General features: G+C 32.6%; 1 protein-coding gene across 2 annotated transcripts in view; it reads right to left on the bottom strand.

Annotated features, from left to right (window-relative positions):
• Window positions 1-426: 426 nt before the first annotated feature.
• The window catches only part of LOC111625804, a 49,263-nt gene continuing 32,215 nt past the window's right edge, over window positions 427-17,474 (bottom strand). The window contains exon 4 of one of the 2 annotated variants that reach the window (XM_023369036.1): window positions 427-795. In XM_023369036.1, the coding sequence (XP_023224804.1) occupies window positions 662-795 (134 nt within the window). In that variant the 3' untranslated portion in view covers window positions 427-661. Of the gene's footprint in view, window positions 799-17,474 lie in introns of both variants that reach the window. The other variant, XM_023369035.1, reaches the window with a different exon arrangement.

Below are 17,474 nucleotides of genomic sequence, written 5' to 3'. Positions count from 1 at the left end.
TCCTGTCACTGTTGCCATCTTTTTAATTTTTACTTATTTCCTTCTATTATATCATTTCTTTTCAGTTAAAGACATTTTCTACATATATATATATAGAATATATATGTATATATGTAGAAAAGAAAGACATCATATATATATAAATATATATATTTAGCTGTATTTTATCATATATATTTAAATAGAATTGAACTTTCAATTTTAGAATTAAGACTTTTTTCCCTCTACACAATATGGCAATCTTGTAAACTATATCCTAATAACTCTATTACGTAAGAAAGCTTGTAGTGCTTGAATGAATATAAAGATAAAAAAATTCTTTCTGAAGCATGATATTTTTATATTCCATCTTCTCAGTCAGGGCATAAAATATATTCTTAATAGGATAATTGATAGGAAAAAAAACTAATAAAATTTGTACAAATATATCAATAAACTAACATTTAAGAAACACTAATCCTTTGTTATTGCAAAAATGATATTATATTGATGACCCATTGGTCATTTGAAAAGACAAGAACTAAGAAATTTTTAGCAGAAAATCATTTAAGGAAAAAAATGAAGTAATGATGGCATGAGAACATGCCTGAAACAAAAATAAATATCAAATTATATGAAATTTTCTAATGTTATAAAGTGTAATTTGTTGCCTTGTATTTACTTACCTCATTAATTGCACAATACCCGCACAGCAGGCAACAAGAGCTAATCCTGCAGCAAGACAACCCATAACAATTGGAACAGCATCTCCACTATCAAAATGTGGATTTCCTCCCAAAAAATTATTTTTTTTCGCTGCTTGAAATATAAATATTTAATATTAGTATATTAAAGTTGATGCTTTAAAAAGAAAAATATTTAGAACAATTAAACAAAACATCAAATTATAAGATTCAAATAATAATCACAAATGGATGCTAATTTAGAATGAAATGAAATAATTTGTAAAATGCATTCCTTTATGATACTTTCATCTTTAATTCAAAAGATCTCCAATAATCTAAAAATATTTCTATGTAAAATTTCTATTGTTAAATCTTGAAAATCTAAATATTTGCATCAATGTATGTACTTAACTGCACAGCACACTGGAATGAATATTAAACATGATTCACACCAACCATTAACCAGTGTTAATCATATTCACAGCAGTTAATGGTTGATGTGAGTTGTATTTTATATGCATCAAAGTAATTGAGTGAACTGAGTTTGCAACTTGACTGATTTTTTAAGACTTCTAAGATTTCAAGGAGTCTTAAGAAAACTGGTTAAGTCACAAAGTCAGTTCACTAAATTACATTTAAATAATAATATCGCTAATCCCAAAGAAACAAATGCTTAAAAATCTAGTTTAAATTATTTAAATAATTTAATTAGGAATTATCTAAATTCGCAATACATTGATTTATTATTTGCATAGAAAGAATGAAAAATATTTATTTGAAAGGAAACTTCATGAGTTATCCAGAAAGAATGTTTCTTAATATACAAAAATATTTCAATAAAATAAGTCTTTAATTAAATGATTTAGTTATCTTTCTTTGCTTGTAATTTCTGCTTTGATCATTTTTAGGAGATATGTCTGCTTATGTGTATTTTAATAAAAATACTTTACAATAGAAAAGATTTATTAATTCCAAATTTCAAATAGATGTAATATTGCTAGATATATACAAAAATTATGCAATTTAATTAAAATTTAATTCTGTCAAAAATAAGTTCTTGATCTCATTATCTCTGTATATAGGTGCATCTTAGATTTATTTCTGAAAACAGAGTGCATCTTAGATTTGATGTAATTTATCATAATTAGTGACCTCTCATGCCAAACACCTTGTTTCAGAGTAGTAAGACATATGGCACTAATTCCATTGTGTCAGTTTAATGATTTTTGACCAACATTTATAATAATAAATATTTGAGGTCAACTTAGCTCAATCTTGTTAGTCTATTAAGTAACATCAACAGTACTTGAATTTTTATTATGAAAATCTCAGAAAATGTGCAGTACTCTTTCAAGAAATGTTGCATTTCCAATGCATTAAATAGCACTGATGACTATTGCATGAGAAAAGATATAAGCACTAGATCTAATCGGAAAAGCCTAACATAAAGTGAAGATGTTTCAGAGGTATCAGATTCTTCTATTACCAAAGAAGACAGTAATATGTAACTTGTTTTATTGTGCAATAAATACTGAACAAATTCACATTAACAGAATGTCTCATTGATATAAATTTGTCTCAAGTTGTCTATTTTTTCAAAAAAATCTATGGGTGAGAATATAAAAATTAAGGTATATCTTATATTCAAGTATTGGCTTACAATAATTGGCTTTATTTAAATTTAATTATAATGGAATCAAATACTTATGAAAAAATATTAAGTTATTTTAATAATCTATGCATTAATTTCCTTGTAAAAAAATCAGAAACAGAAAGATTTTAATTCTTTAAAAAGCAATTAAATTAATGATATATTTTAGTTTTAACTTTATTTAAAGTATATTCAAATAAAGTTAAATTATATTAAATATATAGATTTCCAGGAACAGAAAAATAGCCAAGAACAATGTTTCCGCTATTTTTTTTCAGCTGCATGGAACAAACATTATTACAAGCAAGAAATTTTTGCAGGCATGAAAACTATGTTATTTTAATAAAAATCCAGCAATGAGTTGCATACCTACCTGGTAAAAAAATTAAAATTGTGGGTGGCACCATATGTTATATTTTTAATTATTAAAAATGGCAAAAGTTTAATCTTGAAGGTAGAGATGAGCTTTATAAAAAATTGTAAATGCTAATAACAAGTAAAATCTTTTTAATAAAAAGTAAAAATACATTAAAATGGATACTAGTCCACTTTTCACTGCTTGCCATGTTCAATCACCGGGAACAACTATTTCCATTGCAGAGACAACCTTTCTTTAGAGGCTATGCCTCTGCACAAATATGTAAAACAGTTTAAAATGTCCGCAGGTGACAATCCCAACACAATTAAAAATATAATATTTCTTTGTAAAAAAAATTGTAAAATTACAATTAAATAAAAAGTAAAATCAAAAGAAAAGACAAACTCTAAAAGTGTTCTTTATTCTTGGTTCCTTTTTTTTATGCCTTACTTTCTTAGCTATAATTTTTATAATTGATCATGTCACCACCAGAAAGATTGTAACCATTTTGCATGTTCAGGCAGACAAGAAGCCTCCAAATAACAATTGACTCTGTCATGAAACTGTTAGTCCCTTTTCATACACTATCATATAATAAGTGTAAAGGACACTTTCAGAGTTTGTCCATTACAAATTTTTTTATAAATTTTCGAGTTCATATGTTATTTTAATTACAGTACTACTACATAAACCTTTAAAAATGCAGTATAATTTTAATTTTCAAACATTTTCAGTTATCTTAAATGACTTTCTTCAGGGTAGAAAGAAACCAATTTCAATTTTAAAAAGAATGAAAGCTGGAATGTTCTCTGGAACAAATTGATTTTGAATATTAACATTTTTCATTAATGAAAATTTACAAGAACATGTCAGTTTTCTACATAGATTAAAATATAAATATATAAAATTAAAAACCAAAAAGAAAACAATGAAAATAAAATAACTCTAAAAAAAATAAAATACATAACTTGAAAAAACTCAACTGTATCATTAACAAAAATGTATATAAAAATCAAATAAACTCATATAATACATACACTATGCACACAAAAACTTTATATGCACAACTGGATATAATTGATACTAGAATATAACTTGACTGTCGTATTGTGATAAAATTAAGGTGGAACTGAAAAGAAAGAAGTGAGTGAACTCTGCACCTGTTAGGCAAAGAAGAGGAGATTTTTATATTTGACACATGGACAGGTAAACTTTGCATTTGCAGTACAAAACAGGCTATCCTTGTACCTGCCGGCCATATGAGAGAGGTTATCCTTGCACTTGCTGACATGGAGATGCTATCCAAGAACAAAGCAATTGCCATCAATTGATTTGTTCCTGTGTTTTGTTGTTTTTCCCATGCCTATTTTCCATGAGGCACACATAATGCTGATTTTATTTTTGACTCTTAGGCCTAAATTCTGTTTGGTGCACTCAATCACATCAGAGAGCATGGACATTGTCATTTAATACCTCTGTATATCAAAAACAAAATCATGGACTCCTATTTTTTACATTTAAATGGACCCTCATTACATTTTTGGATTCCTCATCGCAATTAATAAAAATGGCAAAATTTTATAAAAATTGGCCCATTAAATTTTGGGAATGAGCTCAATATCTCACATAGATCAATATAAGATGATAAAATCCTTTTTTGTTTTTTTATTTGGTTGCTCAGAAAGTAATTTGATTTTTACTCATGAAAAAAAATTTTTTTATAATAAATATTTCATTGAATAATATATTATATATTGACCATTTTGGTTCAATACCTCTTGCCATCTTTCTGGTAGTAGCATGATTCCATGCTCATTCTGAACTTTGCTTACAAATACTGATCCAAGTGATTTTTGACATCCTCACTTGAAGTAAATGTTTTACTGTTTAAAAAAATTTTGTAAAGGCCGGAACAAGTAATAATCCAAGGGTGCTAGATCTGGTGAATATGGTGGGTGCGGTAGCATCTCTCATCCAAGCTGTAACAGCTTCTGTGAGTTGCCAAACTTGTGTGAGGTCTGACATTATCATGGTGAAACACTGCACCTTTTCTGTTTGATGGTATCACTCAATTTGTCCAGTTGACAGAAGTACACTTTGAACCAGTTCGCCTCTTCTACTCCATTATTGCTTGCATTTGACATAGTTATAAACAATCCATTTTTCATCACCAGTAATGATTTGCTTCAAAAATGGATAATTTTCTTGAGGTTTGATAAGCAAATCACAGATGTCAATGCAATGGAGCAAATCTCTTTCTTTAAGAACATGTGGAACCCATGTTCTTAAACCCAAATGAAACCAAGTCATTTCAAGTAATCATAAATGATTGAATTTGACAAATTTAACCTCTTAGCTATTTTTCGTGTTGTTATAATATTTGGCAGTTTGCTTCAATCAATACTTTTATTCTATCTTCATCAGCTTCAACTGGCCTTCCAGACATGGTGCATCTTCAATGTCAAAATTGCCAAAACAAAATTTTCTGAACCAGTTTTGGTATCGTTCTGTCAACACATCTTCTCCATACAGTCACACAATTTTTTTCTTGCTTGAACAGCATTCTTACCTTTTCGGTAATAAAAAAGCAAAATATGCTGAAAGGAAAATGCTGCTTTCAATTTTTCACATTTGATGAGACACACACAGAAAAAAAAATTGCACAGAATCAAACAAAATTTTTTACAAATAAGCCTTGAAATGTCAGCTGTCAAAATATATAATGACAATATGATTTAGAATGAAATTGGTGGGTAAAAAATGAAATTACTTTCCAAACAACCCAATAATTATTAATGTATATTATATTTATTTTCTATGCACATTTTTGTTATTAAAATATAGATATCTACTTACAGCCAGCATCTAATAAGAGACACTACATATTGTAATTGGACATCTGATTGGAATTGCAAAGTTCTAATTTGAAATGTTAGACTTCATTTAAAGCCGTTGATAAAAAAATTAAACTAAAATTACGTGAACCCATACTTTTATGAAACACTGTAATTGGGGTTTCTGATGCAGTAGCAAATACATGTATTTTGACATCTATACCCCAGACTTTATTGCCTCATGCCACTTTTGCTGGGATATTCAGAAACAGATTTTGATAAATAATTTTTAAATTCTTCACAATAAATTTTGGAATTTTCATTGTTTTAATGGTTACTTCCCTTATTTTTTAACAAAGTTTTTGGAGGAAAAAATCTTCTGACTAATAGCACAAAACAGTTTCCAACATCAATAATTTTCCCAATTTTTATTTTGTTTTGTAAGAACAATTCTTTGTTTTTTTGGACTCACTCTGTTTTCATTTAAGAATCCATAAAATTTTGCATTTTAAACTCATTTACTTATTATTTGTAGTGATAAAATCTTTTTGTGATATTGAAGATAGTCTTATGGGAAAGTATTGAAATACTGTAAGGAATACGCACAATATGCAAGTATAATGGAGTTTTGTGATGATATATATAGAAATGATGTACACTGATGATCAGTTTTTAGCTAAAGTCAAATGACTACCAAATTATCAGACTATAATGTGGCTACATAATTAATTAAACATCAAACAATTTATGTATAGGAAGGCAGTTATGCTGCCATCTCAAACTAAATTTAATAATTAAAATAAACGGGGGGCGTGACTTGACCGTGAGCGCTGCTGGTGACTTTGTTTCTACACCTCGACGTGAATGTAGAATTTAGTGTATTTTTTCAATTTTATTATCTGAATTAATCAAAAGTGTTTAATACTAATAAGAAATAACCAAATTCGAGGAAAATTAATAATTAATAAGTATGCAACGTTCACCAAAAAAACGTGGTAGACCGCCAACTAATAGAAGCAAACCGGAAAGCAAAAAGACGCAACCAGGTACATCTAATTTCAAGCTTATAACAGACTACAACTTATCAATGGATAAAGAATTACAGGAATCGTCTACGGCAAACAATGGTTCACATACGAATATATCTAAACAAAATCTACAAAGCTTTTCAGGTGAGTCCAATGTAATTATTTCATCTACTCCAATAAGCTCAAATGACACTTTAACAGCAGATCTATGGAATAGGATATCTGAATTGATTAATACTTCTAATGATAAACTATCTGCACAAATGGAATATATAAAAGAAGAACTGAATTTAATTCATGGTACTATACGGGAAAATAAAATTCAATTTGAAAAAATGGAAAGTTCAATAGATAATCTAAAAATTCAAATTGACAATTTAAAATCTGAAAAGGAACTGATACAGTATAAAATGGATACTCTAATTAATGACTGTCATTAAAATAATATAGTATTATACAACTATCCTTCGTCAAAAAGCACTTCCAAACCAGAAATTCTTAAATTCATCAACTTAACATTAAACCTAAATAATGTAACTCAGGAGGATATCCTAGATATAATTCAAATAACCAAATCAACGAACCAGATTATAAAACTATCACTTAGTAAGAAACAGACTCATGATCAAATATATAATGCTTTCATATCAAAGAAACAACGTAAATTAATGGAAGACTGGGGTAATATACAGATAGCACCTGATCTTACTAAAGAAACACGTAAAAGAAGAAAACACTTATTGCCAATATATTATGAATTAAGAAACCAAAACCAATCAGTTAAACTACGTAACGACAATTTGCTAATAGACTGCAATAAATTAACTTTTAGTATTAATACAGGAAAATTAGTCTACGTGGATACCTTTCAGCCTTTCTCTGCTTCACCAGAATCATCAAGTTGATATTTACAATAAAATAAAACTCACCAAGAAAAAACTATTAAAAATATACATCCGACTACAGTTTTAAATTGGAATAGTCAAGGCTTAAAGAATAAATTTCTATCAACAAATTACTTTCAATTAAATTATGATTCAGAAACAATAGGTATAACCGAAACTTGGATTATATTTGATTAATTTTATAATTCAGTGTTCTTAACAATGAAAATAACAAGATTACTAGAATTTATTACAAAATGTCGAATTATGTTAATGAAATCGAAACCAGATTCAGCAATATTCCAGAAATAACTAACCNGTTCCAAGTTCCATAAAAAAATATCAGATTTTCTTGAATATAGATCCTAAATTAAGTTATAGCATAATAACCTTAAATTGTGATAAGTTGTTTATGTAATTAAACAGAATATTCGATTAATGCCTACTATTCACATCATGAGAATCCTTATTTACAACACAAATAAAACCTGTTAATATGAGAAAATATTTTATCTATGCAGGCCTCGGAGTCGCTCACTTTTCTCACTTGTACTCACTTTTCTGAAGTATGCTCACTTTTCTCACTTTTCAGGTCATTTTCTCACTTTTCTCACTTTTTTGGTCATTTCTACGTGCTTAAAAATTAGGAAGATGTGGGACCAATCAAAAATAGTTTTAAAGCCAGACGATCTGCCGAATTATCGAACTATCGGACTAGAATTTTCTGAAAGAAAAGAATCAAACCAGAGTGGGACTCGAATGTGAAATTCCCTCTTACCATGCACATGAACTGTCAGTTACTTTAACCAGATATCCAAGTGATCTTTGCTTCTTAAACTATTAAGTTAGATAGATGTTTAAATGAACACCCTATGTAATTAAAAAATTTTCACATTTATACTGTTCTGTAGAAACAGTACCGAGGGCTTATCTGGGTCCTGTTATGTCATGAGACCTTAAATGTTGCTTAACTGCACTTAACAGTAGTTATGCCACTGGTAATAAACCTATTTATTTTTCCAAACAAGAAACACTATATGGTGTGTCATACCTAAGTAAAGTGCATAATACCTAGCCAGGAAATGATTTAGTATATCTATATTAAATCATCTCCCACAAAATATGGTTAAAATCACCTACATATGTGTTTCAAGTTTATCAATTCTAGTGCTCTGCTGATTACAGATATATTAAACCAAAGCTAATAAACTTTTACAATACTGACATTGACATTTTAGACTTTTAGAATGTTGATATCAACCACATAAAAATATAAAAATAAAATGAATATAATCTAAACCAGCAAAATTTACAGTTTAATCTTAAAGAAAACATTTTCGCAAGAACAAATAAAGAATAACATTGTAATTTGACCAACTTCTAACTGAGAAGGAAGTATTTTTTAATGAGATAATTAAACACTTTGTTTATTTTAGAAGTAGGTGTGACTGCCTGCTCTTTTCACATCCTAAGTAATAAAGTTTTATTATCCTGACCTTGAAAGACAACTTATCAGTCTCCAATTACATGATGTCAATTGGTGAAACTTGAGATAATTTATGGTAAGTTTAATTTTGATATGTTTATTTTACTGAATTTTTTGGATCAAATTATAAGAATGTAAATATCAAAAATGCTTTTTTTTTTCAATCCACAAGTATTTTATATTGTTAGATAGTAAACAAAATATAGAAACTAAAGATGTAATCAGAGATTTTGATGCAATATGACAATTTGACTATAACAGTTTAGTCATTTGGCATCAGTGAAATGTTATATGAGCAAATACTATTCATCGAGGTAATGCGAATAACACAGAGTTAAGAGTAGGATGGTTTTGAAACTTCTGGGTCAATAGGTCAAAATTCACAGGGGTTCCCCATAGAGCTATTTTACTTTTATTGCTTAATTTCATGCTTATAATGATCAAATTGGTTTAAATGATTTTCATTCAAAATGTTATCCAAAATAACAAAAGATCAAATTTACACCAATTAAAATTTTTATAATAATTTTATTAAACGGTGTATTGAAAGTGTTTGGTCTGTGGCTGTTGCGTTGCAAAGTGCTGATGGCCGTCAACTGGCACATTGTAGAGTGTAGACTGAACTGTACAGTATGTTATTGTCTTAGGTCTTGATGTAATATCACAATTATTAATCAAAAAACAATTAATATCCAAACAAAAACATCTGAGATATAAAAAAAATTGTGCCAAGTAAAAAGTTATTTTAATTTGAATAACAGTCAAATTTTTTTCTTATGAATTTTTCTTTGGTAAAGATAAGCTTGGCATTTTGAAGCAAAATGTAATAAAAAAAAAAACATTAATACATGACATGCAAGTTATGGGTACCATTTCAAAATGCTATTCCAAATTGTCATAATTTTTTACATCTCAGATGATTTGTTTAGATTTATAGATTTATTTCATATTATTCTAAACTTTTTGAACATTATTCACTAAGTAAATAATTATGATTTTTTAACACTTCATTTATAAATTAAATTTTTTTTAAATGAAAATATTGCTAAAAGACTAGGCTAAATATCCCCTAATTTAATTTTTTCATAATTTTTTACTCCAACTAACTATTGTTACTCAAGGGTTGGCACTTTGTGATGGAGTTAAATTATTCTAAACTTTTTGAATTGACTGTATATGATTAAGGCAAATGCAGAGAGAACTAAATAGTACCAAAATTTGAACAAATAAACTACCCAAGATGGCATCTAAAAGTCCACATTTTCAATGAAATTTCACTTAAAACATGTACTGTACTTTCTTTTTTCATTTGAAAAGATATACACGAATATATATTTGAATTTCTTTTTTTTTTATTTTGAGGTCGTTTCTATTAATGTAGCAAATTTTATATTTAGTTTGTAAAATTTGGTTTAAAAAAAAAGTGCATTCACATTTTAAAGCAATGACACCTTGTTCTAGTCTGTCTAAGATAAGCCAAATAATTGTCAGATTATATCATGCTATATTACTACTACTATTATTAATTAAATGCTAAATAATTTGACACTAGAGGCAAGCATTAGGCATCATCTCTTGTTAAATTAAGTAATTATAATTTAAATTTAATAATTTAGAAGGTGCTGGAAGAAAAGAATACACATATATTGCATAACAAAAGTTGGAAGAAAGGCAAGTGTATTGGGTAATACAGGAGTGAGATCTATGATGAATTAAGTGGCATGTCTGCAACAAAGTGGCAAGGGACCATATTGTCAACAAAGTATAAAAGAAAACAACAAAAATTAGGTGCTATCTGGATTCTATTTGTCAATTTCTAGTTGACAACAACTTTTCTTACAAAAAAAGTGAAGAAGGATCTGCTGTTGACAGATTATCATAAATATCAATGTCTTCAATTTGAAAAAAAAAAAAAAAATTCAGAGAACATTCCAATTTTAATTTAATTATATTTAATGATGAAAATCTTTTTTGTTTTAATGGTCTAGATAATACTAAGTCTTATGGCAAGATACTGCTGCAAAATCCATACAGCTGGCATAGTTATGCATTACTTTGAAGAGAATAAAGTTCTCATAATTAATTAGCACTTGAACATTATAAAAAATGTTTGGCATTTAATAAAATTAGAAAATATATGAACATGAACAGATTAAGACTCGTGAAAAGTTAAAATATACAATTCAATTTTGTGCTGATAATTCTGATGCAAATGTTATTGTCATTGTAAATCTTTATAAATCAATTCCTTCTAGGTTGTTTTAATGTTGTAGTGAAAAAAGACAGTGAAACAAATTATTGATTGTTAATTTAGTATGCATAATTTTCTAAATCATTAGGGAAGAAAAACTGTTCTAAAAACTTTTGTCCACCCAATTTTTTTAAAAAAATGGAACAAACAACAAATTCAAACATCTCTCACTTTAAAATTCTACTGACTTACTCACATACACTGAACCAAATTTACGGTGTGGTACGATAAACGACGAAAAATAACGAAAAACAAACGTTTTTGAACCCCTTCTGGGCTCTTCATCAGGTTCCTACAGTTTTAGCTCGTAAATTCGAATAACGAATGTCGTTAAAATAAGTACGATCTTCAGTTCGAATCGTTCTTTCAAAATTATACGACGCGCATGCGTGCCGAGTCTGCCTACTCAAATATAACGGGCGGCTAAATCGTGTTGTGAATCAACTCTTGCCAGGCCATTGACAAAAGCATCTCCTCTTTAAAATTTATGCACGTAGTATCGATAGAGGCTTTAAAGATGTGCATCGCCTCTAACCATTTGAGATGATCATTGGGAGGTGCGCCGAGGAGAGATTGGCCCGAGTAAAGTCGGCAACTATTTCCGGGTCCGTTACGTATGTTGCGAGGGCCGTGTTGGTTCTCCCGTGACAAATATCTGCCTGATGTTCTTGCATTCAGATGCCTACGGACCTTTTAGTAGAGCCTATATATACTAAATCCCTATTGAATCTGTTGTCTCTCAAAGGGACACTATAGACTCCGGACCTTCTGCTGGGGTTAGGAGGGTCCTTCCCATTACTTAAGATGTTAAAAATGGTGGGACACCTCCTGTACGCAATACTTATTTGGCGCTTCCTGGCGATCTTAGCATATATAGATCTTAGATATGGGTTATATGTGACGGGGATCCGTTCTATGTCTTCCAGTTGGTTATCATTGTGTTGGTCCATAAGCAGAGCGCTGTCAGCATATATCCGGCTATAATTCTGTACCATCCTACGTATAACTTTGTTATACCCGTGTTCTGCGGCCACCCGCTGTATAGACGCTAGCTCCCTATCTCGAGCCTGGATGTTAGAAGAATGTGTGAAGGCTCTTCTGATTAAGGCTTTAAATGCCGCAGTCTTGTAGGGAACCGGATCGCATGATCCCACTGGGATGTACGACGACATAGATCCTGGTTTATGATATACTGTAGTGCTGATGTTATTCTTCTCTAATGTGATATTTATATCCAGGAAATGGGCCTCGGTGGGGTCAGATTGTTCTAATTCTAGCGTCAGCCCGTATGGGTTATTATTAAAAGAATCTAGTAAAGCTGTTATATCAGGCACAGTTTTCCACAAAATAATAATGTCGTCAATATATCTCCTATATAATGCGATGTTAGGAAGGAATTGTGGGAGGACTTTGCTCTCCAACTGTCGGACTACCATCTCACATAGGTCCCCTGAAACCGGGCTGCCCATGGGGACCCCTCTGCCTTGTGTGTAGACCTCTCCATTGAACTGGAAGACAGAATTATAACATATCAGATGCGCCATCTCTAGAATCTGGTTGTGTAAAGTGCTATCCCCAACAATGCTAAACAAAATGTCCCTAAGCACACAGAAAGCTGGGGGGAATTCAATGGAAGGGTATAAGGACTTAAAGTCCAACACTGTTATGTTTCGATAGGATGCGACCTCTTTCAATTGTGTTATGAGCTCAACCGGGCTAGCAATGATGTACGGGTAGCCCTCCAATTGTGGAGCGAGAAGGGTATGTACAGCCTTCTCTAATTTCTGTGTAGGCGCTCTAGCTTTGTCCACTACTGGTCAGAGTTGTTGGCCCTGTTTATGTGTTTTTGTGAAAGCAAACAATTTAGGGACGTCCGGGGAGTCAACTGTTAAGTTATCCAGTGCTAAGCGTTTAGCGAGGCCGGAACCAGCAAACCGTTTCACTCTGGAATGCAGCCTATCGATAACACACTCGTCAGCCCTATCGCAATGTGTGAGTGTTAAGCATTCCTGTAGGCCTCTTTCATAGGTGTCACTCTTCATGAGAACCATGGATTTAGTTTTGTCGGCCTTGACAAGAGTGATGTTGTTAAGTTTCATCCACCGCACCGTACATCGTAGCTTGTCTCTTAAATCCGCTAGCTCAGGTGACTCCTTGGAATTCTTAATTCTTAACGTGGCCATCCAACGATAATATTCCTTTTGTCTATCTGATAGTCCTCGTACTAGAATTTCCAGATCAGGAATGAAGCTCCTTGTGTCCGCCTTCTTCGGGGGTAGTGCAAAGGCTGGTCCAAACTTGAGGACTTCCATCACAAAATTCAGTAGGGTTAAGTTATCCCACACTATAAACGGGAAGGAGGGTTGTTTGCGACTCCTGGGAACTTGGAAGCGTAAAATCCACTGAAACTTCTTCTGGTAATGCCTCTTGAGATTGATTCTAAGCCTATCCTGGATGTTGACTATCTTGGCATTCTCTTCCGATAGGATCCCCGGACCTGACTGGAACAAAGAATTTTCAATTTCCACCACTTTTGTTAACTTAGAATAGAGTTGTTTCCTGGTGCATCGAATGGCTCTGTTTAGACACATCATCCTCACTTTACCAAGGAGGGGTTCGCTCCCCGGGGGGAGACGTATCCGGAAAAAGGACATGGGTACGACATTGTTTTTTTTACATTCCAACAAGAACTGCAGACAAGCTCTGGCCCTAGTTAGGCCTATGACTGTTCTACGGTAGATTTTAGCTGGCGTTGCTAAACTATAAAAACAAACTACTCACCACACCTCAATAATAATCACTTACACTGAACCAAATTTACGGTGTAGTACGATAAACGACGAAAAATAACGAAAAACAAACGTTTTCGAACCCCTTCTGGGCTCTTCATCAGGTTCCTACAGTTTTAGCTCGTAAATTCGAATAACGAATGTCGTTAAAATAAGTACAATCTTCAGTTCGAATCGTTCTTTCAAAATTATACGACGCGCATGCGTGCCAAGTCTGCCTACTCTTTTTCTATTGACTTACTTATAATGAAAAAATTAACCCACAATCCAAAAAATCAACTTCAAAAAAAATCATCCACAAAGCGATATTTGTGTTGTGGCACTTGTAAAAACAGCCACAATGCATTGTGACTAACTCAAAAAGACCCCAAAGTGAAATTTTCATTGTGGCTTTCATGATATTTGACCACTACACATTGCTATAATTTAGAAAAGCCATAACACATTCTGAACGTTAACTGATGCAACCACAAACTCAAGTATTTACGAACTGTTATAGACTTCCAGCTCTCTTGGGACCAGCATGTAAAGTATATATCTCAGCACACTGGGCTGATCTTTCAGGCCTTTGCAAGGGTGGCAAGAAGAACCTGGGGTATGAACTCTGGTGCCATGAATATCATTTATCAAAGCATCTTCTTACCCATGGTGACTTACGATTGCAGCAGCTGGGGTGAAGCAGTCCGCAAGGTATACCCTCTGACGTAAGCTTATCTCTGCCCAGAGGAAAGCACTCCTCTTGACCACTGGGGACTTCAGAACATCATCAAGTATCAATCTCCAAATTATGGCCTGGTGGACACCCATTGACAAGGTCATCTTGCTTTATCAAAAAATTTGGAAGATCAAATGGGGAGATAACTTAGAAATTGGTGATAACTTATTCACTGCAGATGACATTGAGACTCCGGTTCCTTACTCTCAAATGAGAGATCCTGGCTCTCCTATTCGATGTGAGAGCCGAAATTAGAAGAAACTTTATTTTTAAAGAAAGGTTTTAGAAAAAATTATTTTAAATTATTATAATACTTTGTTGTTCAAATCAGATAATTTTTCAAAAAAAAAAAAATATTTGATTAAATCGGCAATTAAACTGTTTCCCACAGAATTAGTTCCTTGGTGGAAGTGACACATCAACTGTGTCACTTGAACTCAATGGGTAAACATCATCGATTGGATACAACGTGCTAAAGCTTCAAATGAGTAAGTGGGAAAAAACCCAGAAGAAACCCCCATATAAAATGGAGGGGACATGACAATCGAGGCTTTTTCCCGTCATCAGTTGTAAACCTTCTTATGTGGGTGTGTGCATCCCTCTCTATCACCATCCTTAACCCTAATCTGGATTAGCGCCTGAAGTGAACCCAACCTGGATTAACACCTGAACTTTAATCAATGCCAGAACTAGATTTCCTTCAACGAGGACCTAATCAGACTCCAGGTATTTATTGCCATACGAACCTCATGTAAACTCTCTCTCTCTCTCGAGCTGTTCAATAGTTTAGCGATAAGTAGTCCTATAAACAGCCTTAACCCTGTAAATAACCTTTATAATTAAACTGGTATTTGTTAAATGAATAACCTTGTGGAGTGCATTTCTTCTGTTGTTCTCCTTAAGTCTCCCATCCAAATCTAACCTACGTACGCAACCACTCACACAAGAGAACAAAATGGTTTCTGTGTCTGTCTGCAAAGACGCAGTGGTGTCAGTCCTGATGAAATTTGTCATTGTGATCTTCATCGACGTGATGTCAACCCTTCGGTCCTGTGGTGCCAAAGCATAGGGGGCACTTTGGCATTTGCCACATGCAACTTGAAAGTATCCCAGATAACCTGAGTATTACAATCTACACCAATGGGTTTGGTATCAACAGGCAAATTGGCTGCAGTTTTGTTGCTTACGAGAATGGTATTGAGACATCAAGCTCTTCCAGTTAAACCTCTGTGCTCTTGTTTTCCAGAGCTTTATTCAATTCTTCATTGAGTGGAGTGGACACCATTTTCATAGCAGACATTACCATTGCCTCTGATAGTGCCTTGGCATTCTCACTCATCCACAAGAGGACTCTCCAACCTATAGTTGCCAACATATAATCCATCCTCCTCCACTCTAGCAACAGGTACTCATTCCAATAGATTCATTCACATACAGGCACTGCTGGCAATGAGTGAGTGAACTGCCTCCCTAAAAGTGCTGCTAGCAATACCAATCTATTGTTTGCCTACCATAAGATCTCAATTAAGACCTTGAAGAAGCTTCTCTGGGAAGAGCTTGTACAGGATTGGCAGAACGATTGGGTGATGCTGAGTGATGGAAATTATTCCATCACTCAGCATCACCCAACACATCAATAATAGATGGGTTAAGATTGATCACATTAACACTCAATTTTTCACAAACCATGGTAGGTTCAAACTCACACCTATGGAGGTGTGAGTTTGAACCTACCATTTTCACTTGGAAGCAGCAACACCTGCGTTTACTGCAAAAAAAGATAGTAGTAGGCATTACCTTTTCAAATGTCCCATCACCAAAAAGGAGAGAATAGAACTGGAATTAACTACAAGCAGGAATGGCAGAAAATGGCCCTGCAACTGTTATGATCTCATTAAGAATGAAGAATCTTTTAACCTCTTCAAGCAGCTTGTGAAAAAGTACCATTCGGCTACGCCCATCAACTAGATCTTTTCCTTGCTTGCCTCCAACTTGTAAATAACTGTAATTATTCGCTTACTGATTTGTATTCGCTTACTTAATTGTATTCCCTTTCCACATTTAGCATTCTGTGTGAGATGTCTTCTTGTAGTGTTTTCTCGCTGACACCTCACCAGACATCATGTATATTTTGTGTATATGCGTCATATCTTGTTGCTTTACTAATTATAACATATTAACATTTGTCATTCTGTGCAAGGTGTTCACATCTTCTGTTGCATTGTTTCTTCTTGCTGACTCCTCGCCAGACTTCATGTTTGTTTTGAACATGCACAATATATTCAATTGAATTATCTAATCCTTGTAAGGAACCAAGTCCAAGTGTTATTTTTTAGTTACTTTTATTTTGCTTTTATTCTATTTTTGTTTGGGGCTTATGTTTTGTTAGGACAAAAGTTTCCTCACCACTCTCCTTAGAAACTTAAAAATAGAAGAGAAACCAACTCACCAATGAGAGAAAAGCGCCATAGAAAAACTCGTGCACACTTGCGCTCCCGAGTGGAAAAAAGAAAGTCCGCACCGAGAAAAGAGGGGAAAGACCCCACAAGCACCACTTAGGAACTTGCTTAAAGAATAAAACATCCCAAAAATTGTCAAAAAGAATAATGTAAAAGGTTAGCGAGTATTGTTTCGGAAAATAGACTGCCAGGCAAACAGGAAAAGTTATTGTTAGCAATAAATATGTAAATGAGGGGAGTGCTCTCACTCAGAATTGTGACGTCACCTCACAGTATAAAAACCAAACCTCAAGTGAAGATGACCAAGGTGAACTTCTGTTAGCAACGAGCGTGGTGAGCTTCATAGCAGCAAAC

The sequence above is a fragment of the Centruroides sculpturatus genome, unplaced genomic scaffold (assembly GCF_000671375.1).
Source record: "Centruroides sculpturatus isolate CEXI.00-Female unplaced genomic scaffold, Cexi_2.0 scaffold355, whole genome shotgun sequence".
In the NCBI taxonomy this organism is placed as follows: domain Eukaryota; kingdom Metazoa; phylum Arthropoda; class Arachnida; order Scorpiones; family Buthidae; genus Centruroides; species Centruroides sculpturatus.
This window is presented reverse-complemented; position numbering and strand designations above follow the sequence as displayed.